General features: G+C 35.4%; 1 protein-coding gene across 2 annotated transcripts; it reads left to right on the forward strand.

Annotated features, from left to right (window-relative positions):
- The first annotated feature begins 803 nt into the window (after positions 1-803).
- LOC137817550 (uncharacterized) lies at positions 804-12,236 on the forward strand. 2 transcript variants are annotated; one of them, XM_090300460.1, is made up of 16 exons: positions 804-1,002; positions 1,357-1,401; positions 1,709-1,749; positions 1,860-1,941; positions 5,354-5,398; positions 5,770-5,826; positions 7,521-7,580; positions 7,669-7,796; positions 8,225-8,492; positions 8,584-8,650; positions 9,318-9,388; positions 9,459-9,548; positions 10,177-10,285; positions 10,683-10,774; positions 11,331-11,436; positions 11,899-12,236. In XM_090300460.1, the coding sequence occupies exons 1-16, from the start codon at positions 877-879 to the stop codon at positions 12,009-12,011; spliced, it is 1,500 nt and encodes a 499-aa protein (XP_090156586.1). In that variant the 5' UTR covers positions 804-876; the 3' UTR covers positions 12,012-12,236. The 2 variants fall into 2 exon arrangements, with proteins under 2 accessions (XP_090156586.1, XP_090156587.1); XM_090300461.1 differs by having other exon boundaries at positions 827-1,002; positions 1,220-1,401.
- Positions 12,237-12,458: the final 222 nt, after the last annotated feature.

Below are 12,458 nucleotides of genomic sequence, written 5' to 3' on the forward strand. Positions count from 1 at the left end.
TCGGCATGAGAATTATCTTATTACTTTAATGTAATCAGAATTATTTATGCCTCGTCCGGCATCAGAATTATCTTAGTACTTTAACGTAATCGAAATTATTTATGCCTCGTTCGGCATCAGAATTATTCTGAATTATTTATGCCTCGTTCGGCATCAAAATTATCTTATTACTTTAATGTAATCAGAAATATTGATGCCTCGTTCGGCATCGGAATTATCTTATTACTTTAATGTAATCAGAATTATCTATGCCTCGTTCGGCACCTGAATTATCTTATTACTTTAACGTAATCAGAATTATTTATTCCTCGTTCGGCATCAGAATTATCTTATTACTATAATGTAATCAGAATTATTTATGCCTCGTTCGGCATCAGAATTATCTTATTACTTTAATGTAATCAGAATTATTTATGCCTCGTTCAACATCAGAATTATCTTATTACTTTAATGTAATCAGAATTATTTATGCCTCGTTCGGCATCGGAGTTATCTTATTTAATGTAATCAGAATTATTTATGCCTCGTTCGGCATCAGAATTATCTTATTACTTTAATGTAATCCGAATTATTTATGCCTCGTTCGGCATCAAAATTATCTTATTACTAATGTAATCAGAATTATTTATGTCTCGTTCGGCATCAGAATTATTTATGCCTCGTCCGGCATAAATTCGATTTTTTGAATCCAACAAGTACTTGGGCAATGGACCCATACAATGACCCGACCAGAATAACTTTACCCGATGACGTGTACCCTAGTTTCTTCCAGCGTCTTCCCCAACACAAAACAGGCTAATAGAAATCAGCATTCTACTTCTTTTGCACTCTGGTTGAAATTGAAGGTTCTCACAGTAAAACTTGTTGAATTGAGTAATGGAAGGGAATGCGAAAAGCGACCAAATCGTGGATGTAGGATCGGTAGTGGAGGCCGTTTCAGCCGATGACGGTGATGCTCCTCTCTACAGCCTCGAAAGTCTTTGCATGCGATGTGGTGAAAACGTAAGCTTCTCCCCATTCTCCGCCACCTTTTCCTTTTCCTTTGGCTTTTCAATGAATTCACTTTCTACTTTTTCGCGCACCTTTGGCGTGGTTAATTCAGGGATTCAATTCTCCATTCTTTTACTATTTTATTTACAAGCAACATTATTACCCGAGTAATTGAGTAATGAATATTTACATTTTTTGTGTGTTTCGTCTTTTGTGTTGTTCTATCCAGGGCCATGTTAAAAATCAAGGAAACAATTATTTATCGCTCAACAAATGAGTCAAATTCACCCTAAGTCTTAATATTGTATCTTCATCCAAAATATTTAAATTTTATCATCTGACTTGAATTTCTGTCATGTTTGTCAGGGGATTACAAGATTTTTATTGACTTTAATTCCCCACTTCAGAAAGGTATGTCTTGTCTATTGCTCCATTTGCTCTTGTGATTGGCAAGTGGTTACTGTTAGTAGGTATTGGGATATATCATATATGTAGTTAAATTTCATCTTTATTTCTGTCTTTCCTTATGTTTAGGCCTCATTCACTTTTCTCCCTGATGTTATTTGTTACATATTTCAATTAAATGAATTAGCATTATTGATTCACAAATTACATAATGGATCGTAATACATATTATTTTTATCTGCTGTTTCTTTTGTTTTGTCTGTCCATTAGTTTTCTGAAATATAACTCATTGTCACATTTACCTTTCCTGCAGATTTTGTTATCAGCTTTTGAATGTCCACATTGTGGTGAGAGGTAAACGGCCCTTTAGTCTATGCCCTCTCCGTGTGCGTTGAACATAATTAGTTCCTTTGATCTTCCTCTTAATTTTTCTTTCTTTTATAATTATTGATTTTATCTGTTAGGAACAATGAAGTACAGTTTGCTGGTGAAATTCAACCACGTGGTTGTTGTTACACTTTGAAGATTCCATCAGGCGAGCAAAAGGTTGGTTTGTTCAAATTTCAATTCCCCATCCCCAAATGATTATTTTATATAACATAAGAAAACATATATGGCGCCTAGGTACTCCAATGCCTCTATTAGCTATCTTCTTCCCATTCAGTTAACATCCATGCTGAGGTTCTTGACACTAGTGACTGACTGTTAGGCAGGAAAATAAAGACAGCACTTGGAGGGTGTATCATAGAAGGAAATTTAAAAATAAGGGTTAAGCGGGTTAGTTAGTTGTTGGGTTAGTTAGTTGTGGTGAGGGGGTCTTTAAATAAAGACCAACCTGCTGTGGGGGAGGGGATATCTGAATTGTTGTAAGAAGTTGACAGGATTAAACCTGTGTGAAAGGAGCTATTCTCCTTTGTAACCCTTTTGGGTGTTCTGTTCTGCATTGTAATAAAACAGAGTTTTCTTTCTTCTTGCTGTGTTTGGGAGGGAATTCTGGTTTTTCTGTCTAGGAACCTAACAGTTGGTCCGACCTGCCGGATCTGAAAAAACAGAGAGTGAGGAAGAAAAGATGGAACAGAGGATGGCAGCAGTAGAGAAATTTACCAGCGAACAATTGAAATGGAATTTTGAAATAAGAGCAGAAATTCTGGGGTTGAAAGAAGGCATGCTGGAGTTAAAAGAAATCAAAGAAATGTTGCGGGATCTCAAGAAAGGAGATAGAAGGTCGGAAGGGGGAGAGAGTTCGGTGAATGGTGAGGAAAGAGTGGAGGAACCATCAAGGCAGGATAGCCAATGGGAAAAGATGAAGGAAGGAGAGATGAAGTCGTGGGGTAGGAGAGTGGAGTTACCGGGGTTTGAGGGCGAGGACCCAATGGGTTGGCTGGCCAGAGCTGAAAAATTCTTTGAGGTGCAGAATGTGATAGCAGGGGAAAGATTAAAACTGGCCTTCATCAGTATGGAGGGAAGCGCCAGTCCTTGGTTCAGTTTTTGGAGAAAGAACTCCAAGAATCCTTCTTGGGAAGAGTTTTCCATGGCGCTGAATAGGAGGTTTGGGGGAAAGGAGAGAAGTTCTGTTTTTGAGAAGCTGGCGAAGATCAAACAGAATGGAAGAATTGATGAATACATTCAAGATTTTGAGATGTTAGTGTCACAAGCACCACAGACAGGGGAGGAACAGCTGCTGGGGTATTTTTTTGCTGGATTACAGTCCAAGATTCGTAATCAAATCAGACCGCATGACCCCAAAGAATTGATGAGAGCCATGGAGATTGCGCTGGATGTTGAGGAGTCCTTCAGGGAAGAAAAAATTAGCAGTTTTGGGCATAGGAATAATGCGTCTTTTCTGCATTATCAAGGAAGCACCGGGATAACATGCCACACAAATTTGCATAAGGGGAATAGTGGGCCAGTCTCGTCTAGTTTGACTAGCACAGCAAGGAATGAGTCTTCTTCTTCCAATAGAGAGTTTCGGCCAGGAGAAGGATCCAGAAACAGGGGGTCCAGGACCCTTCCCTATCCCGAATATGTGAGAAGAAGGGAAGAGGGAAGATGTTTCCATTGTGGAGGGGCGTACGGTCCCGGACATCGCTGCCCTGAAAAGAATTTGAGGGTTATCATTTTTGCAGAAGATGAGGGAGACCCTACAGAGGTGAATCATTCTGGGTGGGGACAGATTGAGGAAGATTTGGAAAAAGAACATCAAGGAGCAGTGACCTGATTTCAACCTTGAGGACAAGGTTGTTTTGTCAGAAATGAGTAATGTTAGGCAGGAAAATAAAGACAGCACTTGGAGGGTGTATCATAGAAGGAAATTTAAAAATAAGGGTTAAGCGGGTTAGTTAGTTGTTGGGTTAGTTAGTTGTGGTGAGGGGGTCTTTAAATAAAGACCAACCTGCTGTGGGGGAGGGGATATCTGAATTGTTGTAAGAAGTTGACAGGATTAAACCTGTGTGAAAGGAGGATTAAACCTGTGTGAAAGGAGCTATTCTCCTTTGTAACCCTTTTGGGTGTTCTGTTCTGCATTGTAATAAAACAGAGTTTTCTTTCTTCTTGCTGTGTTTGGGAGGGAATTCTGGTTTTTCTGTCTAGGAACCTAACAATGACCTAGTTTGAAGGATGGTTTTTCATACTTTTGCATCCATGTTTAGCTAGAAGACCATTGTTGTTGAAGTCAATATTTACCATGTAGGATCATACTATGCTATGAGTTGAACACACCCTGGAAAATCCCTTTCTTCTTATTTATGAAGCCCTTCCCAATCCATTCGTGATCTTCTCCATCTTGGACTGTTCAACCTTTTCTTTGTCATTCCATTGTTGCCTTAGAGTATTGCCACCTATAACTTTTATTATTGCACCTTCCTTTGGCTGTAGCAACATTTTCAGTTTAGTAATCCTTACCATAGAAGTTAATTTTGTGGGATTGAGCTTGACCCTATGCTCAAACTCTATGATGGTAACAAAGGCAATCCTAAATCAATTGTTGGGTCACCTACATTGACCAATTCCAGACTTATAGTCCTTGGCATAGGGGGTGTTGGTTCAAATGCATATTAATTAAGGACAATCCTTGCCCACCATAATTTGCAGCCACGTGCACCTTCATTATGGTAGGTGAGTGGGTAAGTATAAATCCCGCATAAAACTTGGAAAATTGTGTGGTTAGGTTAAATCCTAAACCTAAATACTAAGATAGTTCAACAACATAATTTTCTAGTCAACTAATAAACAAATAGAATTAAGAATTTCTTTCTCACATTTCTGATTATACTATTTGGATACCTGACTTACTATAGTTATAACTTTTAAATCTAATTTTGTTTTAATGTAGTGATTTTGGAGGTTATTTTCTTTGTTTATGATATTCTTATGCATATGCACTATATATGTATAGTTTTGCATTTTATGTAAAACCATAGGATCTTACCATCCAAGTTAAGATCCCCAATTTACGAGTTTTTAATCTCCTTATCCTAGGTAGAATATTGAGTTTAGCATTGTAAAGGACATCTATCATGTAATGATATAAAACTATTTGAAGCAAAATGCATGCAATCAAGATTGTAAAACTTGAGAGTTCATAGAAACTTGTGAAGGCTTTTGTAAACTTGACTCAAACTTGTAAGAGTTTACTTACCATAAAAAATATTAACAATAAATAACATAGTAATTATACATTTGAACTCCATAATAAAACAATTGTTAAAACAAAAACTTGGCAATAAAACAATACAGTCAACTACAAAAGTAAAGCATCTCGGGTTGTCAATAATACATTTCTACTAAATAAGTTTAAACTACATCAAATAATTAAGAAATAAAATATTATCTCTAATACTTGTTATGGTGAATGTATGATTATTTGGGATTATCTTATTTTGATTTGTAAACTTGTCTTTGTGGTTTGCCGTTATGATGATTTGTTTATACAAGTGTCTAACAAGTTTAATGAATGTAGATGCTAAATCGTCAAGTGGTTAAATCAGAATCTGCTACCATTAAGGTACTCAAATTTGTTTTGTTTATTTTCTTCATATTTATATAAACTTGTGTACCCTATTTCCTATTTAGATTGTAATCTTCAAAATTCTTTAGTTCATTAACACCTTGGTTCTTGTCTCTTTGAAGTCTAGGGCTAAGCCACATAGTCTTAGTTGAGCTGATATTATCTACCTACATACCTACATACCTATTTATCTGTATGTCTATTTGTTTACATAGATAGTTAGAAAGATAGATATTTTTATGAAAGAAGTAATTTAAGATGTTGCTTATAAATTTTAATGACTAATCTGCTTCTATTATTAAAAATTTATAGTCTGCTTTGTAATAAATTTATTCAAAAGGCAACCTTATATGTATATGATTGTGCAGATACCTGAACTGGATTTTGAGATTCCACCAGAGGCTCAACGTGGTAGTTTGTCAACGGTACTTCTAATACATATTTCAATTTACTTTGTTGTTTCCCATTCCTGGCAATGACAAGTTTGCTTGTTCAATTTTTTTTTCTGGGTAGGGCAGGGGGTTACCCATTATTTCATTTGTCAGTGAAAATCTCGAGTCTCAACATTGTATTTCTATTTAAGATGGCTAAATTTACTCCGCATGTGTATAATCATCTACTAATAAAACCTTAATTATTCAAATAAAATTTGAATGTGTTGCGGCTACATGAGCTGTTAAACCTAATTAAGAGTTCAAAACCTACCTAAAATTAGTTTTTTTTGGGCCCATTTTTGACCCATTTAAAACATTATACTTATTGCAATCCACAATACATTTTTTTTATCTCCGCCACAACACCTTCCGCCATAACCCGTTATGGTTTCTGTTATAACTTTATAAAGGATTTATGGGGTCTCCGATATGATCCGTTATTCAATATCGATAACATTGATGAGTGGTTAGTGGGGCAAGTAGATGATGATGATGATAATGATAATGAAGAGGGGGGAAATGAGTTGGTTTTTGATGATGATTCCACTCTAAATTAGGCAACTGCTTATGAAGCTTTAGATGTTGGAGAACTAATAATTTACACAAGACAAGTAACCAGTAAAAGAAAGCAACCATCAAGTGGTTGTGGTATTGTCATTGGATCTTCTCATGCTTCTAAGAAAGGTCTAGCTGCAACTCCATCCCCAACAAGGAGGGGCAAAGGGAAGATTCAAATCGGGGTTGGGAATGAATTGCATGATAGCTTTGATTTTGAGTTTGAATAATTACTTAACTTTGACTAGAGTTTCTCTGAAGGGGAAGACGGGGGATATGCCCCATTGGATAATATTGAAGAAGAGTCGGATAGTTAGAAACATAAGATAAATATTACCATGTCCAACTATTGGGATACGAGTCCCATTGGCAAGAGTAATGTAATTACCAGGAAAAGAAACACATGACATTAAAAGAGATGAGTGAGGTGTCATATGGTCTGTCGCACCAAAGTCTAGAACTCAAGAGTCCTTGCATAAATTTTAAGAAACATCAAAAGAGGAATTAGAGTTCTTACCAGTCATGGTTACGAAGCAAGTACCACAAGGTGGCTTACTGATAGACTCCATGAGAGATTTTAAACGTTCAATTTCAGCATGTAATGCAGGCATTCCATTGTCAATTGAAGAGGATGAAGGAAGATCATCATTACTTAGTAGAGTTGCCGTGATAAGATAAATAGTAAGAATTTCTTAGTCTCCCTTGTAAGTATAATGAAACATTAACACAAAAAACTTCAGTGACAGTGAAAGGTCGTAGAAATAGGCCCCAACATTGTGAGCTCTAATACTAACTTAAATGAAATAATATGAATGAAAGAAGATTTTTATTCAATTATATTAATTGAAACAAGACATCAACCTTTATATATAGAAAACTTTAACCCTAGAGTAATTATTACAAAGAGATATCTAGAATCTTCTACAACTTCTAACAACTTCTAGCAGTACATTAATATCCTACTAACATGAAGCTTCTACTAGTACATTTAATATCCTACTAACAACAAGGAATGTAAATCGTGGGCATCAGAGAACTCTTAACTTTCTTTTGTGAAAATTCATGAACATTGAACAGTTGAAAATTTGTAATCAAATGATTCAACAATATCTTTTGTTGTGTAATTATAGGTGGAAGGGATACTTATGAGAGCAACTGATGAACTTCAAGCCCTTCAAGAGGAACGCAAAGTACTATTTGTTTCTGCGCTATATTTTTATTTGATGCATGCATTCTTCTTTAAATAACTTAATTAATGTTATGCTTTCTACCCTCTAGAAAGTGGCTCCGGAGACAGCTGGAGCAATTGATCAGTTCTTGGTGAAACTGCGAGCCTGTGCAACAGGAGAATCATGCATCACATTTATTCTTGATGATCCTGTCGGAAACAGCTTTATTGAAAACCCGTAAGAGATTATACCTTGTAGAAGTATTTTTTTTAAATGAGTAAAAGTATTTTTATTAGAGAAGAGATTATAACAATAGAGGCTAAGGTATCCTCACATACAAGTAAATGACAAAAGGTATTCAGTGATAGCATATGAATTAGCAACCTCCTGGATTTGTTGCTCAAGAGTGGAGTGTGGTTTAGTATGTAAAGTGCTGATCTCTGTATGGGCTAAAATTTAGTCACATTGTGCTTGTGCTTGACTTTGGATTGGATACATTCTTTTATGAATCACACCATATTGTACCTTTTAACTTATTTTAAATTGGTCAAGACAAACATGTATTTGTTGGTGAGGCAAACTTGTACCTTCATTTGGTACTTGGTAATATTAGTCCAATGTTTTAGCTAGTACTATTTTAAGTAAATGCAGAACACATTGAATAGGTTTGCACCATCATCTGATCCATCGTTGACGATCAAGTTTTATGAGAGAACTCCTGAGCAGCAAGCATCATTGGGATACCTTGTTGATTCTGCACAGGCTGAAGGAACTCATGTTGATGCCCCGGGAGGCGGAGAAGCTGTGACTACTGATCAAGTGAGGAGAGAACCACATGGATCAGTAGGGGCAACAGCTGGCCATCGTGCCATTGCACAGAGTAACAGTGCAGAAATTGCTGAAGCCTTGTTTCGATATACTGCACCAGAAGAGGTACAATTGCTGAACTATATAGTTCTGTGTACTGAGCTTTGGCCTTATGTGTTTGTTTATTCAATGTCAAGTTGCTGCCTTTTTTTGACAGGTGATGACTTTCCCTTCTACTTGTGGTGCCTGTGCTGCTAGTTGTGAGACTCGAATGTTTGTCACCAGTATCCTCTTAGCATTTTTCATACTTCCCTTGGGATATTGTTTGATTATGTTACATTTCTTTAGAAGGATTCTGTCATTTTAAGCTCGATGTAAAATTTATTGGGTTAAAGAAGATTTATATTGTGTATGCAAGAGTACATAGCTTTGTGGGGTAAAATAAAATTATATAAACTATTGGGGCTTATTTTTTTTTATTCCATGTTTGTATTTCAGTTGAAATTTGGAGCTTTAGCACCTTTTTGATCTGCAAAAAGTGAAATTACATAAAATAGGGGATAGTTTTTCTTTATTTCAACTTCCGTTGTGATTCTATGTTTCATGTATTTCAGTTGAAACTTGAAGCTTAGTGTCATCTACTTGGTGCTGAATAGTTTTTGGATAACCATGTGTTCTATTAAAAATCCTGAACATGATCTACTTTCAAATTTCAGAAACTTGACTATGGATTTATGCTAGCTACACAACATTAATTTCAAATGAAACATCTGTCTACAGTGTTGCATGTATTCTGATTGCTGATAGGGTAAAAACTAGATAATATTTATTTGCTTGCTTGATAACGGTCATACTCTTCAAAATATGCCATGTGCCAATTTTATATTCTATATTATTGCTTAGCAATTTCCGGCATTTCTTCCACAAGCTGTTGATCTTAACAATGGACAGATATTCCTTACTTCCAAGAAGTAATTGTTATGGCATCCACATGTGATGCTTGTGGCTACCGCAACTCTGAGGTATGCTGATTTCTTGAGTGTAGCTCTGTCTTTTTAGGGCTGGAATAAACATTAATTTTCCATCTTGCAGTTGAAACCTGGTGGACGAATTCCTGAAAAAGGAAAAATAATTACTCTTTCTGTGAAAAATGTCAATGACCTGAGCCGTGATGTAATAAAGGTCTGTAATTCTTTGTGATCTTAACTAATTTCAACCCATCAGTTTCTTAATTTGTATATGTTTAGTGATGAATCATGGATCTTGTAGTTTATCCTTGCATTTAGAGAGCATATATTTTTTCTTGTTTCTAGTATGTAATTACTACAAATTGGGATCAGTAAAAGAAATCTCATTAGAAAAGAAGGTAGTTTGGACTTTGGTTATTGAGCTACTCAAATGTAGGGAAAAATGTAAGCTTCCAAACCTGTTTTGCAGAAAGTGTAAAGTAACTAAGGATAAAAACTAATCATGAGTACTCTTTCAGTGCCACTTTAAAGTTTTGCAATTTATTTTGACATCTCCCTTGCATGAAGCTATAGCATTTTAAGGAATCAAATTCGCATTTTGGGGTTTTTATAAGCCTGAAATGATTTTTTCATCAAGAGATAACCTAGAAACGTTAACACCAACATGTACTGTTTTCAATGATATATCAAAAGTTGTAATGATACACACACAGTCTTGCTAAGTTAACCTGTGAAATATGTCCTGATGGTACCCATATAGGCCTGACCATTTAAACATTATTTTATGCAATCTGAGATCTATACATTTTATATCTATTGACTGAGTAGTTTGGTTTGATTAGTCTGATACTGCAAGTGTAAAAGTTCCGGAAGTTGACTTGGAGCTGGCAAGCGGAACCCTTGGAGGAATAGTTACAACTGTTGAAGGTTTAATTACAAGAATTAGTGAAAGTAAGTATCCTTCTATCAGTCACACAAACTATATAGGCAGCATCCTAATGAGACAGGAGGAAGGAAAGGACATCGTAGTACCCATACACTTTGTTCAGCTTCAATTGTAACAAAATGATGAAAACATTTTTCTTTTCAATAGATCTTTCAATTTTCAACCACTTGAGCATCATTATTTATTTCTTTCATTCCAAATAATCTATCTCAAATATGTTTTAAAAGTCTTCTAAATGCCAAATTTGTATCTGTTTTGGATGGGTGGAGTTTAAACTGTTCTCTTTTGTCATGTTTATGATGTTCCTGATCCCGTGGTGTGATTTAATTTTTAATATAATCTATTTATTTTTGCTAGAATGTATCAATGTAGAATATAATTTTATGTGATTTGTATGTACAGGCCTTGAGAGGGTCCATGGCTTTACTTTTGGAGACAGTCTTGATGAAAATAGTAGAAGCAAGTGGATAGACTTTAAAGCAAGGCTAAACAAGGTAATACGTGACTATTTTATGAGAGTTGGTTTAAATTTCTCCATATATGTTTACTATATAATTCTATTTATCAGGTTATTATTGCAATTTTTTATATTTATTCTTTACACAATGTTTTGTGGCTGACTGGGAAAAGAGGGAAGAGGAGCAATACATAACTTCAGGCATTGTATATTCTTTTGTATTTCTAAAATAATCTTGTCTTTATTTCTTGTTCTCTTTTAGGAGGATATGTTGTCCCGTTTTGTACCTCTTTCGACACCTCACTTTGAAAAATTTAGTAAAAAAGAAATGGACGACAAAGAGAATAGGGTTCACGGAATTTTAACCAAATGCATTGTAACAAGAAGGGTCACTTTGAGCAACAAAGACCTGTGGTCATATTCCATGCTACTTTTGGGCTACATTATGCCTCTTTAATACCAGCAACTAATAGACTGCATCGGTCTTTGTGTCTTTGAATTTGAAGGCTTTGATTTGACTTAACCTATTTAAACTTATTGGTTCAAGGTCTTGGATCCCACTTTTTTTATCTGCATTCTTTCATTGTATGCAGCTTCTTAGCTTGGAAGAACCTTGGACTCTAATTCTTGATGATGCATTAGCCAATTCTTTTGTAGCACCTGCAACTGATGATCTGAAAGAGGACAATCAATTAGCTTGTAAGATTTCCAACTCAGACATCAAGCTATACTTTGAGCAGATAAAGTTCACATTTTCTGAGTTGAAATTCTGAATTCCATTTCCATGATGCCAATTCTTTTTCTATACATATGGAAAGTTGAAACATCAATTTTTTGTTCCTTAAAATATCTTATTCGATTCAACTATCGGAGTTGCTGGGGATCCCGAGTCCAGTATAGACCATCATGTAAATAAACAAACAAACAGAAGTAGGTTTATTTCAGACATTTCCCCTTGTTGGGACTCGTGTTTCAACCTTTTGCTTTACAGTGTGCCCTGAGTAGCCTGCATAATTGGATTTGTGATGAATCGGTCTAATGTGCTGTATGTGTAAATATGATTCTGATTGTTTAATGCTGTGTTTAAATATGGTGCATAGTTTTTCATGTAAATATATTCATGTTTTGTGGTTTTCTGTTTTGCAATTGGTATTTCTCCAGTTGAGGACTACGAGAGGTCATGGGAACAAAATGAAGAATTAGGTCTGAATGATATGGACACCTCTTCTGCCGAAGTTGGTGATGCACCAACCAATACTTCTAAAACTGAGTGAAGATCATGTAATTTCCTCTCCTCACATCCCAACCAAAACAAATGGAAGTATTTTTGTGATAGTTTGATATCATCGAGAGAATGGAAAAGTCTGTTGTCTTGAGCCTCATTTCATTGGCTTATTGATATATTTTAATGTAAGCCCATTAACTTGTATCATCCGTTAGAATAGTTGTCTGAAAAATGTAACTTCGTGAGTTAGTAAGTTAATTGCTTTTTATTTTTATTTTTCTGGTTTTGTGGCCATCTGATTTTATTTCTTAGAGCAATTTTTTTCTTCTTTCCCCTTTTTAGCACAACGGCGATAATTATCAAAGGTTGTTATCAGTGAATGTGAATATTAGTATCAACAAAGTATTTCGATTAAGGATTGGTAGGATATTGAAAATATTCATGGTTAGTAATAAGAAAAGGAAGATAAGGAAAAACAGTAAATTAATTATCAACG

The sequence above is a fragment of the Phaseolus vulgaris genome, chromosome 3 (genome assembly GCF_051622355.1).
Source record: "Phaseolus vulgaris cultivar YP4 chromosome 3, ASM5162235v1, whole genome shotgun sequence".
Taxonomy (NCBI): domain Eukaryota; kingdom Viridiplantae; phylum Streptophyta; class Magnoliopsida; order Fabales; family Fabaceae; genus Phaseolus; species Phaseolus vulgaris.

Coding starts and splice junctions, on each gene's coding strand:
- LOC137817550 (XM_090300460.1), top strand. CDS start 877: ATGGAAGGGAATGCGAAAAGCGACCAAATCGTGGATGTAGGATCGGTA. Junction 1,003..1,356: donor GCATGCGATGTGGTGAAAAC/GTAAGCTTCTCC, acceptor CATGTTTGTCAG/GGGATTACAAGATTTTTATT. Junction 5,399..5,769: donor CAGAATCTGCTACCATTAAG/GTACTCAAATTT, acceptor ATGATTGTGCAG/ATACCTGAACTGGATTTTGA.